Below are 17164 nucleotides of genomic sequence, written 5' to 3'. Positions count from 1 at the left end.
GGTGAGTCTTGAAGGAAGCCAGGGAGCTAGGAGGCAGAGATGAAGAGGGAGAGCATTCCAGGCACAGGGGATAATCAGATAAGATGTCTTGAGTTGAGAAATGGTTCATTTGGATGAATTGATAAATATATTTATTGGATAGGAGACAGAATTATAGAAGGCCTTTAGGAACATGCTAGATGGATTAGAAGGCACCAGGAGAATATTAATAAATTTCTCCTCTTCTTCCTCATGTCTAGTCTTGCTTACCAAAGGGATTGCCTTGAAAAAGAGATTAATATAAAATCCTATTATGAAGCCAGTGAACAGAGATGATCAAAATGGCAGGCACTTCTTTCCTCTCATTTTCTGAATGGAGCATTTAGCACATAGAGAATATCTGCATGTCTTCTGCTTTGGCACTCATTCAAGGCTTGCCATACAGGATGTCACTGATCCCTAGCCCTACCAACTCTAGAAGGTCTGCCCAGAATGATGGCACAGTGAAAATTTTTGTGGCCTACCAAGACAGAAGCTATTCAATTCTGGTATGAGGCAGGTTTAGGAAATGGTACCTTATGCATCTCATGTCACTTAAGCCTCCATTTCCCTTTAGAGCTGGAGGCAAACAAAACCTGCAGAGCAGAATACAGGGGAAATAGCATTTGATAGCAAGTAATAGATAGCATGCTGTGGTAAATTTAGCTTTGTAGTTAGAGACAAGATCTGGATTTAAATTTTGATTTCGCTACTTTTTATCTGTACAGCCTGTCAAGTCATTTTACTTTGGGCCTCAGTTTCCTTGTCTGTAAGGTAAGACCATTGTATAGATAATTTTGAAGGTCCCTTTTAGCCAGGGGTGTACTGATAAATGTTTAAAATGCATAACAAGATACACTTTTAAGTTCAATAAACATTAATAACATTGTATTTATGACCTTAAGTGTAGACAATCAACAGACTAATAAAAGCTAAGTCTTGATTTTTAGCATTACTGATTTCCATGGCATAAGTACTCAAACTGGAAATTTCACAATCACCTCAGCCAGTACAAGCTGGCTCCAGTACACCACTAGATTAAATTCTGTGAACCTATACACAATTGTCTATACTGTATTGAGAGGCCTGTCTGGCTGTCATACCTCAATGTGAGAACCTAAGCACTTGCTTTGTATACTTACAAGCACATATGAGGGCAAGATAATGTGAGTTTGTGTGGGAATGAATGAATGTATGCATGTATGTGTGTGTGTGTGTGTGTGTCAGGATGGGGGAGAATGGCACAAAAAAGTGAGTACCTCAGTACCAGATTTACTGGCTAATCACTGTTGTAAATGTATATAAATAGCATTGAACTGACAAGGAAAATGTAAAACAAAAAGTCAGAAATGGAGGGCAATGTTGATCACAAGATTAAAATAAAAGAATTGGTTTTTCTTGCAAAGGGTGATAATGCACATTTCTTTTTCATCTCCACACATCAGATATTCTCTTAGAAGCACATCTCTATACTAAACATATTCTCTTTGCTGTAGTATTGGCCTGCAAATTGGACTTCCTGTCAGCTTCTACAAGCCTGTCAGATAAATTAAAGCAGTGATATGTACTTATTTTAAATTGTCCTTTTACTTCAGTACTATCAGATTTCTTCAGAGCCTGTCACTTCAAGAGAAAAGACACTGAGCACATGCTATGAAAGGGAAAAAAAATAGAATTTAAAATTTGAAAAAAAAGTTGAGGCCTACATGACATGTCCATCTCCCTCAGAACTTTGCTTAAACTATTCACTGTTCTCAAGAAATCATTTGTTCAGATTCACGGATTTAAAAAAAGAAGAAGAAATTTGTAGTACTTAAAAATGTTTGTTGAATTGAATTAAACCAAAGCATATTTAGTTGATCCCTTTCATTGGAAATATGTTCATCATACTAATAGTAAGTTTGACATAGACCTTTACATGTATTATTTATTTTGTTCATCATAGTAATTCTATGAGCTAGGTGATATTATCCCTATTTCATAGGTAAAGAAACTGAACCTAAGAGAGATGAAATGACTTGCCCAGAAGTTGCATAGTAAGTCTGAGGCAGGATTCAAATTCAAATCTTCTTGACTTCAAGTTGAGCCCAGTATCCACTGCATAAACTGTGTTGTAGTCTACAGTGATTCATAAATCATTAAAGGCATGTATTTATGGGAAATTTTTTCTTATCTTTTAAAATTTGTTCTTTCTTTAAAAAAAAAAGATAGAAAACTCCTTTTCAAGGACATCCATTGGCTATTAGGCATGTATTTACAATTATAAAATATTTGAGATGATAGAGACTTAAGGTCATGTTGCAGAAGACATAACTTCTCTGGGTTCCAATTTCCTCATTTGTAAAATGAAATTGTTGGACTTATGACCTCTAAGATCTCCCTAAGTCTTAAAAATATGATCTTATAATTCTGTGATTCCGTCTTCCACCACACACTCTACACACACACACGCACACACACACACACACACACACACACACACACACACTTCATTGTACAACTGGTATCTAGTGAAGGGAAGGATTCATTATAGAGTTACTTTAATTAGTGACTTCCAATAACTCACCTTATAAAAAAATTAGTTTGACATAATTTTCTCATTGATTCATCTTTTGTTAGAAGTGTATTACTGCTTTGAGTCATAAGCTTGGTCCTCCATTTTTTCCAAGGAGGTGTCTGCTTTTTTGGGGAGAGGGGCAGGCATGAGGACATCTAATTCTATTCCTCCCCATCCCCTAGCTTCCCCTTGTTAGGGACAAAAAACCAGCTAATATTTACCCCTTAGCTTCATTAAAAAGTAAAAAGTACTTTCTTTAGAATGATTGTGTCTTGAGAGGAGGAAAAAGTGATGAGCATAAATTTGATTAGCCAGGAATTTTTAGACTATTTAATGTTACTACTAGATGAGTGGGGACATTCCATAGGGAGATTCCCATATGGATGATTTAGATAGAGAACTGAACTCCTAGAAAAATAGGATATACCAAGGTACACTTAGTTTTATATTGTAGCCATTACCATATTTGAAAAAAAGTTAATTTTCAGTGTGTCTAAGGAGAAAGAAAATTACTATATTAAAAACTAGATGCAGTGTTCTTTTAATAACACATTTCCCCCACCAAAAAACTGAAATGTTTCAGGAATTTTTGAAAATTTCTAAGGGGACATGGGAACAACCAACAATAACAAAAGGAAGAAAGGATAGCAGAGCAGTTAGCTAACAAAGATTATAGGATCATAAATTTAATGTTTGAAGAGACCATAGAGTCTGTTTGATTCTATTCAGTTCAGTGAGGATGAGGCTGAAGATTAGAGAAATTAAGCATATTTTCCCCTGTCCTATGGCTGATGCATAGAATTTTTGATTTAATGTTTTAAGGGATCTTAGGGGCCACCTAATCCATCTCTGTCATTACCAGACGAGGAAACTTCAGACAACAGAAATGAAGTGACTTTCCCAATATCAGGGAAGTTATGCAGCCAGAATTCAAACCCAAATTCTCCAGCCCCAAATCCAGCATTCTTGTTTTTGGTTTTTGTTTATTTTTGGGGCAATTGGAGTTAAGTGACTTGCCCAGGGTCACACACCTAGTAAGTGTCAAGTGTCTGGTCTGAGACAGGATTTGAACTCATGTTCTCCTGACTCCAGGGCTGATGCTCAATGCACTGTGCCACCTAGCTGCCCCTCAAATCCAGCATTCTTTCAACAGAACCACACAGTGGTATCCAACTGGGAACTTGAATTCACTTCTTCAGACCATGAATCTGATACATGTTTTCAATTATATCATGTTCTCATTCCAAAAAGGAAGGAAGGAGGGAGGGAAAGGGGAAAGGGGAGAAAGAAGGAAGGAGGGAAGGAAGGAAAGGAGAGAGGGAGGGAAGGAGGTACTGAAGTAAGGGAGAAGGGAAGGGAAGTGGAGGGCATCTGGAAAGGACATGTGATATTCCACAGCTGTAGCATTATGCCCCAGCCCCCATTCTCTATTTTTCTAATTAAATATTCTCTCCCTTGCACTAGGCACTCCACTGGGGGAAAAAAGAGAAAAGAAAAACAAATTCCTTTAAAAATATGGATAGTCAAATAAAACAAATTTCTTCATTGCCTTTATTATATAGATCTAAATCTATATAGATATAGATATGAGTGTGTCTGTATCTATACATACACATATATACACATATATATATATACATATATATATATATGTGTGTGTGTGTGCATATTGTATAAATACCATTCTATAATCCTAAATTTGTCACCTCTCTGTCAAGAAGTAGATAATATGTTACATCAATGATCCTTTGGAATCATGAATAGTCATTATATTGGTCATAGTTCTTATAGCTTTCAAAGCTGATTTTTCTTTATAGTGTAATTATTGTATAAACTATTCTTGTTCTGCTCTTTTAATTCTTAAAAGACTACGTGATTATTCATTCTATAAGACTGATATTATTGCATAAATTTTCTTCCAATTCTGCTTGCTTCGCTATACATCAGTTCATATATCTTTCCATGTCTCTTTGTAATCATCTATTTCTTCATTTCTTTCACAGCATATTATTATTCTATCACATTCAAATACAAAAACTTTTTGCTGCAATATCTATTAAATTCATACTAATATTCACAATATATTAGTGATCTAAATTCCCAGCAAACATTTAGGCAAAGTTGATGAAATTGACTTTAGAATAATTAAAATCCAAGAGCACCAGTTCTATACTGAGCTACTAATGGTTAATGGTCTCAAGACAGACAACGTGGAATATACGTTCAAAGTGAGGATGGAACAAAAAAATTGCTCTTTTACCCTGGGAGACACTTGAAAAGCATAAAAAATATCCAACAATGATTTTTATAAACAAAAAAGTATGAAGTGGCAGGTTTACTTAGGATAACTTTATATATTGAACTTGTCACGAACAAATGAGTGAATGTGTGTGTTTGTGTGTATGCATAAAAAAAAAGTCACTAACTGGTTGGAACCTGGAATATTTTCTTTTGAATCCAGAAACTTTAATATTTCTTCCTCTTCCCATCTACCATGGTTTTAAAATAAATATTGCTATTGCATTGTTGAAAATCATTTTTATGTATTAGGATGTCAAACTGAGTTATACTTCAGGCTGAAGGAAATTTTACCTGTTTTGCTCCCCTGTGTGGAGATATAATACTTTTAAATACATCTTATGTTCGTTTGTTGGTCTTTTTTTAGTAGTATTGAATAAACTGCCATTTCTGGAGCTGTTTTAAAAATTCTGTTGCATCAAAGTGAATTTGGAGTCATCACTTTTTTATAAAACTAGCGTTGTTCTCTATATGCACATGTATGATGGAATACAATCCAGTGGTTTTGAAAATCTCAGAAACCTCCAGGGTCAACATTTTTTCATGTATTCAGAAGGCAGTTAAAAAACATTTGCAACATGTACAGCACTATTGGCGTGGCAGCAAGCTGGGAAGGAGAGTGAGGGAAGCAATGGCTCAAACAGTAGAAGAAATAAGCCAAACTCCATGGGAGTGGTGAAATAAAAAAAAAAAACAACAACAACCAAGAGTCTTTGTCACATGATCTCAGATTCAGATCTGCTAGATCATCCCCTCAGGGTGTTAGGAGTGCCCCTTTGGGGCTTTGAGATCTTTTCTCTAATTCCATTGGCTTATACTGCCATGCTAGACAAGTTTTCCCCACTGTTAGCCAATCTGTGACTTGCAGCCCAGTGACATTTGACCACTTAACATCAATTAAATTTAACAAATGGTTATTTACTTTACAAATAGAGCAAAAACAGAATTACACCAACTTCCCCACCTCAGGGATACGCTCTTCCTTGTACCATCTTGATCTCTTGCTTGCTCTTAGCACAGTTTCTACATGGAATTCATCTGGTCAAATTCATATCCAAATATGTCATCGATACCAGATGAGTCCTTACTTAGCTAACTTTGGCTTGGATCTGGAAGGTTACTTCTCACTTGAACAAGCATCAGTGCTGGACTGGCTGCAAAACCCATCAATGGACTGGATTCCTGTCTTCCCATATGAGTCACTCTTTTGACCTTTCAAAATTCACAGAGTTATAACCTCCAGATTAATCTTCTTCATGTAAAATGAAAGAATAAATGTTAAGGCAGGCAAAAAATAATGGATTCATGAGGCCACATGTTGGCCTCAAGTGAGGAGAAGGTTTTGAGCCAGCCATCTTCACAGCCTTGTCTTCCCTGTACCCTGTCTAGGCTGAAGAAGTCAGCCAAAAAGAAATCAAATCAAGATAAAGTGATTGAGGCAGACTACATGCTCCTGAAGACACCTCCAGTTCCAGTTCCACACTGGTAGCTGATAAAAGAGGCTTATATTCACCACAAAGTTTACAGAATGGAGCCAATGATGGAGGCTCCAAAATTTCTCCAAGGCAGTTACATTGGTTATCACCACAATTCTCCCAGAACCAGGCTCCCCAGCTTCTTCCATTTGGAGAGCTACAGCAACTGAACACATTAATGCACTCTGTACAGTTATAAGAGTAGACTTATTAGTTAGATCTCCATTATGTACATGCCTGAAATAAGTATGAAACAGACAATAAAAACCACAACACAGTATATTAGTGGTTAATACGTATGCATGAGATTGAATGGAATGAAATAGAAACTAAGTAATTGAGTAAGGGCAAATGATTTTAATCCTATTGAAGTTTGTTGACTGCTTTGTAATAGTTGTGATGAGCCATTGCATTGGAAAGAATGCTGACTGGTTGCAGAGGACCTAGCTTCAAATCCCACTTAAGATTCCTGTTACCTGTGTGACCTTGGGCAAGATACTTCATTCCCCTGGTCTCAGTTGTCTCATTTATAAAATGAGGGGTTTGTACCAGATGGCCTCTGAAGTGCTTTTCAGTTCTGTGATGCTCTAGGCCTAATGATAATTTGCATTTATACAGAATAGTATGCAAAGCACTTTAATAAATGTTTGATTTGATCTTCTAGCTATTAGTGTCTCCATTTTATAGTAAGAAAACTCATTTCCACAGAGGTGAAGTTGTCATGAAGCAATTAAATATCATTGCTAGAGAACTAGATGCATTTTTCAGTGGTGTGGGGTGAAGTAGGGTGGCAAAATGAATAGTAGGATACTGGAGAAATTGCTGACTGACTTACAGATATATGCTTAGTCTGCCATATAAGAAAGCAATATAGAAATAAGTCTGAAATTAGATTTCCTTTATTGATGATCAACTTGTGCTGTTCATAAGTATCACATTTAGCTGGACCAGTGTGTCAAGGTTGCTACCAGTTTTCCTCTAGGGTGCTGCAATTAAACATCTAATGCTACAACTTCTAATAGGAAGGTCTTCAATTTTCCTCCACCACATTCTAATAGTTCTAGTTTAGAATGAGTAAATCATCCCATGATTTAAGAGAGGTATGTAGCATGAAGCCATTTGGGGGTAAAAACAGGAATATTCAAGAATATTTTAGACATTTTCAAAAGTCTTGACTTTATAAGCTTTTGTGATTCCTTTCTGAGGCTTTCATTTTCCAGTGTCAGAATTCTGACTTTCCCCCTTTCACCGCTGGCAGTATTAAGCAATGCAAATTAAAAGAATGACGCTGGAGAGGTGAAGGTGTTTAAGATGTGTAGGACATCCATGGGTGTCCCTAGAATCAAAGGTATACAAAGAACTATTATCCAGATGGTCAGCAAAGGGAATTAGGTGATCAAAGATGTGAAGCAATAAAGCAATTAGGAACACTGACCAATGAATTAACTAATATTTTTGAGTATCCAGCATTGTGTGGGGGGATGTGATAGATACAAGAAGGTGCGTATTTTCTCCCTAATTAATGTATAAGCTCCATGAGGACAGGAATCATTCCTTATTCATCAAATGAAATCATATTTGTAAGACACTTTTGCACAGTGCTTAGCATGCAGTAAGTACTTCATAAATGTTTATCCCCTTCCTCTATTATTCTTAGACAATAGATACAAACAAAGCTTTAAAAATATTATAGGAGTTGGGTGCAGCTAGGTGGTGCAGTGGATAGAACATTGACCCTGGATTCAGGAGGACCTGAATTCAAATCTGGCCTCAGACACATAACACTTACTAGCTGTGTGACCCTGGGCAAGTCACTTAACCCCCTTTCCTAGCCAAACAAACAAACAAAAAATGTCAGAAGGCAGTATATGATTAATTGCCAAATAAATGGCTATCTGAAGGAAAGTGGTAAAATTCATGATAGATATAAATAGGCCAAAAGATGTTCATGAGAAGTAGCATAAAAGAACTTCTAAAGAATGTTTGACCAGAAAAGGAGAAAGAAGGCCTCATCTTATAGAGAGAACTATAGAAACACATAGACAGTTTGTATGAATCATTGGTACTTATGTTATTTCAGGAGAGCTAGAGGGAAAGTGGGAAGCCCCCAGAAACATGGGAGGAGGGGAAGAGAGAGGACAAGGGGACTGTCTATGTAAGAATTCTAGCAAACATGGTCAAGAATCTGCTAGGATGAGGAGGTGTGGGCTCATCCACACCATGTGCCTTCCATTGGCCTCAGAGTGATGCTCATCTTTAATTCTTTACAAGCAGTTTCAAAGTCTGACTTCAATACTGGTTGAAAAAAAAAAACACTGGTTGGAAAAAATGTCTTCCCAAAAAGTGGAGGTTTTTATTGAGTTGAATGTTTTTATTTAATAGGCTTTTTGAAGAGCTCGCAGGGACCTTAGATGAAGAAACTCAAGCCTTGATTGACATTTCTTTCAGCATCCTCTCCTCTCTGCTTGGAGAGCTGAAGGATGGAATATACAAACTCTTCCCAGTGCCTTCCTTTAAGGAGGGCAGAAATTGGACATTCAACTCACTCCACTTAGCATCTGCTGCTCTGCCTGGTTTAAACTCCATGGAACAAGATATCCCTGTGCTGAGTCCTCCCTGATATCTTCCTCCAACCAACCTACCACTTTCCTGCCTCCTTTTGTGTGTTGTCTCTTCCTAAATAGAGTATGAGCTCCTTGAGATTAGGGACTGTTTTATTTTTATTCATTGTATCCCTAGAACTTAGCATGGTACTTGGCATGTAGTAGGCACTTAATAAATATTTATTGGATTGGAATGGAAATAGTCACAAAAGAGGTTACTACATAAAAGATACATAGCTAATTATTCACAAAGTCTTTAATGATAATCCACATTTTTTCCAAAAGTACAATACAGAGGAGAAGATTGGCATAACTAATTTTTCAGAACAGCAATTAAAGAATCTTGTTTTGCTTAGGTTTTTTTTTGAGGGGGAGGAGGTGTTTGTTGATCGAATAAATATTTTTACTTTCCTAAACCCATAACTTAATAGACTGCTGTATTTAGTTACAAAAAAAAAATCTTCTTGCAAGGATCTGACATGGGCCATGAAGATCCTGAATCTTGTATTTATAAATATTTTTAATCTGAATAAACCCATACTGTGACAGCTTCCTGATAGGGTGAGATCTCATTTTTCCCCCTTACTATTAGTTAAGAAAAAGGCTTCAGTTAGGATAGTTGATGGTAAAGATGAGAAGAATAGATTAAGAGATACTTATTTCTTCTGAGATTATTTGTATTCCCTGAAGAAACCATTTCTTTAACTGACCATGTTGTAATATGTAACAATAAAATAAAATTAAACAAAAATCGATGCATCAGTTCACAGAATAACTGACATCCTTTTCCGGGAGCGTATCTGAATGCGTATTGTCTTGGTAGAAAAATGATTAAAAATTATCAAGTAAGTTTGAATCACAGTACATTACTATTCATTTAACAGTGTATTAAATGTTCGATTTCATTTCTGGTGCTGAAAGGTATTTCAAGGCCTAATAGATAGAGCTCAACACCTTCCAAACAATCACTTCTCTGAGTCTCTAAAGAGCCCATAATCAAAGTCACTTTAATGGCTGTATCTCCTAGCAGAAAGAATAATTGTATTTTCCAAGTACTTATTGCCAAGAAAGGGAATTGAGTAACTTCTTTCTTAGGGAAAAATATCTGCTTATTTTATTTCTTGTGTCTTCTGTTTCTGTCTTCTAAATTCCTCATAAAATGTCTATTTGTAATTTTTTCTTTATATTTTCTGGAATATTGTTCTTTTAATATTTTGAATTGTAAACCAACCACAATTTCTGGAAATGTGTAGACGAATTTAGTGCTAAAACTATCAGTAATAGCTATATGAAATGCTATTTATAAATCACGAATAAGATAAATGCAAGCTAAATCAACTGGAATGTTTCACCTCACATAGGAAATTGGTGAGGATTTTAAAAATATGGAAGTACAGCAGACATAATGCACTGTTGTGCTGTGATTGGAGCTGTGAATTGTTCCAAACCTTCCAACCATTGGAATTAAGCTTTAGAAAAAGTTGATAAAATGTCCATGTACACTGACCCACTGCAAGACACAGTTCCTTTATATACCAGATTAGGCATAGCATCACTTTTTTGTGGTAGTCAAAAACTGAAAATAAAGTAGGTGTCAGTTGATTGAGAAATGCTACATCAAATTTAGAATATTACTATACCATAAGAAATAACAAATATGAAATATAAAGCATATTGAAGCTAGCAGGAACAGAAAAACAGCATATACAACTATAGTATCATAAAAATGAAAGAACAATTGAATAAATCTGAATACTGTGTAATTATAAAGATCTATCTTGGCCACAGAAAAGGGTTAAGAGAATTGATCTCTTTCCTTTCATTGGGGAAGAAGGGCCAACATATGTGGAATGTTGCATACACTGACAGATGCTATTGAAGGATCTGTCAGTTGGTTTGAGTGAATTTTTTGTTCATTTTCTTTTTTATAAGGAAATGTTCACTGTATAGAGGAAGGAGAGGAATATATTTGCAAATGAATGTTAAATGAATGCAAAAGTAAAGAAAATCAACAAGAACAAAAAGATAAAAATGAATCTGAATATCTATATACTAAAAAATAAGAGAACCTAAAACATTAAGAGAACCAATTATTTCAGTCAAGCATACACATGGTTGCTTAAAGAACCCTAACAATTTGATGTTTTATTTGCTTTCATTGTTTTTCTAGAATAAACAGGACTAACTAGGTTTTAAATTCAGAAGGCATTAGACTTACTCTGAGATCAAACATAGACATTTCTGATTTGAGGGGAAAGGGGGAAAATTATAAAACATAACTTTAAGAATATGTTCCATGGTTTCAAAAATGCTTTATTTCATCTATCATCTTTAATAATCATTTATTTGTATATTTCACATGTTAACTCATCATTAGAGGAGTCATAAAAGTATTGTTGCTTTCGTTTTATGTGAGAGAAAACTGAGCTTTCAAGATGTGGCATAACCTGCCCAGTGCCACATAGCTTAGTAAAATCTAGGATACATTTATGGAATGTTTTGAGGTTTGGAACTAAGGCAGACAGGATTTAGGTAAGATGAACCTATGATTTGTACTCTAGTTCCAGGGCACTGTCCATCATTGTCATCATCATCATCATTGCATTTCTATAGCATCTTAAGGTTTGCAAAGCACTTTACAATTTTTATTACATTTTATCCTTATAACCACCTTGTGAGGTAGGTGATATTGTTGTCCCCATTTGACAGATAAGGAAACTGAGGTAGATATAAGATAACTTGTCTTGGTAACAGAGCTAGTAAATGTATGAAGCTGGATTTAAACTCAGATCTTCCTGCCCCAAGTCCAATGTGCAATCTACTGTGTCACCTACCTCATCTTTCTTATCAATTTCATTAGCAAATGTAGAAAAGGAACTCAGTAAATACATACAGTCAAGTGGTAACTAAAGAGAAAAGAACTCAGACACATGAGGACACATTGACTTTCTGCTCTGCAACCTTAAAGAGACTGAACCCAAATAATTCTTCTCTGGTGATGATCAGCAGGAGAAAGGAAAGTTGTGAAATTGCAATAATGGTATTAGAATGTTCGATGTATATTTGTTGTTATAATTATTGATAAATGGGGGAGTACAAACAGTTCTACCTCATAGTCGTACCAGGTATTCTCAGCATCACTCCATTTTATATACACAGAGAGTTGTCCGCCTATTTCCAAAGTCTATTTTGGTGCAAATAATAATTTTCTCTTCTCCCAATCACAGGACTATACCCTGACAATGTACTTTCAGCAAGCTTGGCGAGATAAGAGGCTGTCATATAATGTAATACCTTTAAATCTCACGTTGGACAATAGAGTAGCAGATCAACTCTGGGTGCCTGACACATACTTCCTGAACGACAAGAAGTCATTTGTGCATGGGGTGACTGTCAAGAATAGGATGATCCGTCTGCATCCTGATGGGACTGTCCTTTATGGCCTCAGGTCTGTAGCAATATAAAAATTTGACTTCATCTTTCTTATAATCATATTTATGTTGCTTAACTAAAGACATTCTTAGGGAATATTTTTGTTTTTACCCTTTCTGATGGGCAATTAAAAACGTCTTCTGCATGAATAGCTACAGCCTGGAATAGCTGAGTACTTAGATTTCTTTGAAGTATCAGTTGCCAACTTTGGAGCTATTTCCTTTAAAATATTGAGATAAATGATAACAGGATGGCAGTGACAAACTGCTAAACACCCCCCCCGCCAAAAAAAAAGAGAAGAAATTGGATATTGAGATGGCAGATGATTTTGTTAATCACTCCTGTTCAAAGTGAGTTAGATGTGATTTCAGAGAGGAAGAACTTGATGATACCCTCCTCCAACCCTGAACCCAGGGGCAATTGATCTTGAAAATAAGGAAAACATGAACAAATTGCTTCATTAATGCTTTTGTTAAGCTATTAAACTGAATTCCTTATACCATAACAAGGCAGTGGCTGAATGGTCTGCTGGAAAGACATAGAAGTTAAAAAAAAACCCTCTTGTTTTGCAGAGATTGATTCATATGGTTTCTTGAAAAAGACAATAAGGAAAGACAAGTGGATTATTTGTTAACACACTATAATATAGAGTTAATTCCTTTATTTCAATGCAGGCTTTTCAATAGTCTTATTATTTCAATTTCCATAAGATTTCTAAATGTTGGTGAGCTATTCTGTTATCAATATGTAAGGGACTGAAATTGTGTGTTTCTCTTATTTTTAAATTGAATTCTTACTCATCTTCCTCTATGTATTGTAAACCACCTTTTTGTTTTTGTGTTGAAAACTCTGGGTGTCAGGTCACAGTATAACTAATTTCCTAATTCTGATCAATTGGTAAATTTAGGTTTGGGTTATATGATCTTAATTTTTCTAATATAGTCCTAGTTATTAAAGAAGATGCCTTTCTTTAACTGCAGTTTAAAAATTTTTCTCCTAACCCTCAATGAGTTGTAGAACATTTCCCTCATTCTGCATATAGCCCACAGCAGCCTAACTATTCACATTAGCACCATGAAGGAGCAATTAGTTTGCAAGTTAAACTTAATTCCCCTTCTTTTGAAAATGGCCCCACTGGGACCATTCATTCAACAAATATTTATTGAGCATGCATTATATGCAAGACACTGTGTTGGGTATTGAGGAAGTTACATAAATAAAATACCATTCGAGCTTTCAAGAAACTTAGTCTCTAGTAAGAAAGATAAGCCATCTACCCAACTATCCATTCTATGAGGAAGAATGAGAGTATTACATAATAGAGGGACAGAGTATCATTTTATCAAGGCACTACCTTCATGAGTAAATGAACAAGACATAATTTTCACTGTTAGTGACCTAGCACCTACCCTAGAACCCCAATCCAATGCCAAGGTTATAGCTTTATCACCTTATGGATCAACTGACTCTACTGTATAATCACAACTCAATGTAGAACATTAACACCCTGCAGGTGTATATCACTGGTCACAGTGGAAGCCTGATGAGAAAGTATTGATGGATCAGTGCAAATTCTGCTTTATTCTTACTGGGTAAATAAAGCTACTGCTTTTTTCATATTGGGTAAATAGCACCATCCTCACATGTGAAAGACAATTTTACAATATAAGCAAAAGGAATATAATAGAAATAAGAGGAGAATGTGTCTAATTTATGTTCCATTATACCTTGTGTTTTGTTAAATGTCTTGTGTTTTCAGTGTTGTTTTTTCCTGGCCTCAGATCTTTGAGGTTTGGATAGAGTTGAAATAAGCTCATTATATAACTAAAATGGTAGAAAGACAACTCTTAGCCTATTGTTTGAAATAGCTTTCTGTGTCCTTCTTTTGAAATGACTCTGGTGACAGTGTCATGTTATACTATTTCTTCTGGAAAAGTATAAATTCTGAACTTGGAAAAAGACAGGAGGGATTTCATTATGGTATGAGGTAGTGAAATAATGTTATAAATTGTGGGTAGTCAAACACTTTACTTTTCTTAGGTTATATCCTATGACAATTTTTTGTGTGTATGTCAGCAACAAAATATTATGACAATGAATGGAAGTTTCATAAAAAGAAGAGAGTAGGGTATCCTTGGTAGGACTCCAGACTAAAACTATTCTCAAATAAAATTTAATTCATGGAGAAGATTGCTCAGTACAAGAGAGGGGAAAATATAAGTAAGGTACAGATGTAAGAAGACTAACAAAGATGATGACAAAATGTGTAGTAGTTGTTGACTTTGGAATAAATTTGGATTATGTTCCCTTTCATTAATATGTTACTTATGGAGGAAACAGGATTTGACGCTAATCTTTAAAAGGCATTTGAAGTTGACCGAAGGAAATGATGGAATTACAACAATGTCAGTGGGAAAGTCTCTTTTGCCTATGAAGAGGAAGTGGGTGAAATGAGGAAGGATAATAATTACAAAAGCAAGTGAAAGATGTATTTCTACTTTTCACATCTTCCCTTTGGTGAAGTCCTGGACTGTGGCTGCTCAGGTTATACCACATAGGGGGGACCCTTCTTGGTTTGAGGGAGTTGGGATAAACTTCAGTCACCAAGTTCCTGTGCAGGAAGGATACCAGAATATCATGCAGGGGAAGCTAAGTGGCATAGTGAATAGAGTGCTAGTCTTGGAGTCAGGAGGACCTGAGTTCAAATCCAGCCTCAGACACTTGACACTTACTAGCTGTGTGACCCTGGGCAGGTCACTTAACCCCATTGCCTAGCCAAAAAAAAAAACCACCATGCAGAAACAAACAAACAAGAAAAGCAAAGAAAAGAAAACCAACCACAATGGAGGGGCCACGGAGTGGAAGTAACAGAGGCAGAAAGGAGTTTTGGGAGAGGAAATAGGGTGAAAATCAAGATCAACAAAGGCTCTCAAGGGCTACTGAGATTTGAGGTCCAATGACAGGCATTAGAGGTCAAATTTAATGAGAAGTTAAATTAAAAAATTTTCACGAAAATATTTAATGATTTTTAAAAAATCTTCAGCATTCTGTTGGCACTTGTATGCCTTTGTTTTTAATGCACAGCCATGTGTGGCTGTCCCTTCCTTCTAGCTTTCACTAAATTTGCCTCACTTGGATAGCTCCCACGATTATCATTGCTCTCCATGGTAACAGTCATCCCTAAGTGTTGGTGGACAGAGGTGGAGAGAAAATGTTAAAAATATTGAAAATCGCAGCAATGATGAAGCACCTATATACATACAAAGATGTCTGAAGATTGGGAGAAGTACAGTCCAATGGCTTCAAGTAGGTTACATACTTACTGGCTGTAGGAGTGTGGACAAATCCTGCAACAACATTGAGCTTCAGTTTCCTTATTTGTAAGCTTGGAATAATAATACTTGCCACATTACAATGTTGTTATAAGAAAAGCCCTTTGTAAATTTTAAAGCATCATGTTATAATGCAGTATTCTATGAAGGGACTTGTTACTTAGTAAATCCACCTACAAAAATAGAATGATGTTACTTTGAATTCTAGAAAACTGATCTGTTTTCCTTCCCTTCTTTAACCATTATTATTGTTATAGTAAAATATGTGACAGGCAATATAGCATAGCAAGGAGATAGAGAACTGGCCTTGCAGTTAGGAATATCTAGGTTCAGGTTATACCTGATACCGGCTGTATGGCCCTAGGAGACTCACTTAACCTCTCTGTGTTTCAGGAAACTCTTACAGACTAAAAGTTACAGAGGAGACATCAGTCTGCATTGGTAAAGTGTGTTTTATCATGAGAAGATTTTTTTATGCCAATGAAATCACACATCTGGTCCCCCCTCAAAAATGCATATCATAACATTACCTCTAATGTTCTACCTTCATGAAGTTTAACATTGGTGGGCAAGAAAGGGATATAAACCATATTTGTCATCTCAAGTGCATATCATTTCAGGCTCAGTGTGAAATTGATTGGTGAGGGAGGGCATGTTCAAGAATGTTATAACATGCTATGTTGGGTTATGAGGACAAAAACCAGTGCAATTTACTTCACTGCTGGAAATGTAATACACACCAGTAATGCGATTTGAACCCTACAAGCTTTACTTATGATGGATAAGAAAAAGAAATCTAATTGAAGTTATGCTTGCTAGGGATTTTCAGGTACATTTGGACCACTCACTGTGTTTCTGTAAAATATTAAACTGAGGTGTGGCCTAAAAATGCTATCATTTAGGTTTTTATTTTGCTTGTTTGTTTATTTGTTTAGAATAAAAATGTGAACTAGCAATATGGAAGGATTGGTAATGAGTACAATAAAAAATTAATTAGATTGAAAAATGATTCTTTGGTGCCAAAGACATGAACATCCTTCTAATAAGATGTAGCTATAAAGAAGAATACTTAATTCGTTCACGCATGATGCATTGCTGCCGTGTGTAATCACTGAGGGATTTAATTTGAGATTCCCCTGGACTCTGGGCTACATGGAGTAAAAGAGAACCCTGACACCCAAAATGAGATGGTTGTCAAGGAACAATCCAAAGTCAGCATTGTTAAGCAGTAACTAGGGATCAAAAAAGGAAGACATAGGTATGATTTTACAGATTAGGAAAGGAGTCAGTGCATACAGAGAGATCAAAAATTAGTAAAACAGAAGATTAGTTTGAAGGTGTAAACTCTTTGAGGAGACAGGTGATTACAGGGTTAGGAAAAAAAAGTAGGACTGGAATTTACAGAAAGAGCATCACTTTTTCTCAGAGACTGGGATAAAGGAGGAGAGG

At 35.9% G+C, this 17164-nt stretch overlaps 1 protein-coding gene across 2 annotated transcripts in view; it reads left to right on the top strand.

The window, feature by feature from the left end:
- The window catches only part of GABRB2 (gamma-aminobutyric acid type A receptor subunit beta2), a 261118-nt gene that overhangs the window by 66135 nt on the left and 177819 nt on the right, over positions 1-17164 (top strand). For both annotated transcript variants that reach the window (XM_020992408.2, XM_020992409.2), the window contains exon 4: positions 12179-12399. In XM_020992408.2, coding sequence (XP_020848067.1) covers positions 12179-12399 — 221 coding nt within the window. The remainder of the gene's footprint in view (positions 1-12178; positions 12400-17164) is intronic.

Source organism: Phascolarctos cinereus, unplaced genomic scaffold (assembly GCF_003287225.1).
Source record: "Phascolarctos cinereus isolate Bilbo 61053 unplaced genomic scaffold, phaCin_HiC Scaffold_2;HRSCAF=192, whole genome shotgun sequence".
Taxonomy (NCBI): domain Eukaryota; kingdom Metazoa; phylum Chordata; class Mammalia; order Diprotodontia; family Phascolarctidae; genus Phascolarctos; species Phascolarctos cinereus.
Note: the sequence above shows the minus strand (reverse complement) of the source record. Positions and strands in the feature narration are given on the sequence as shown.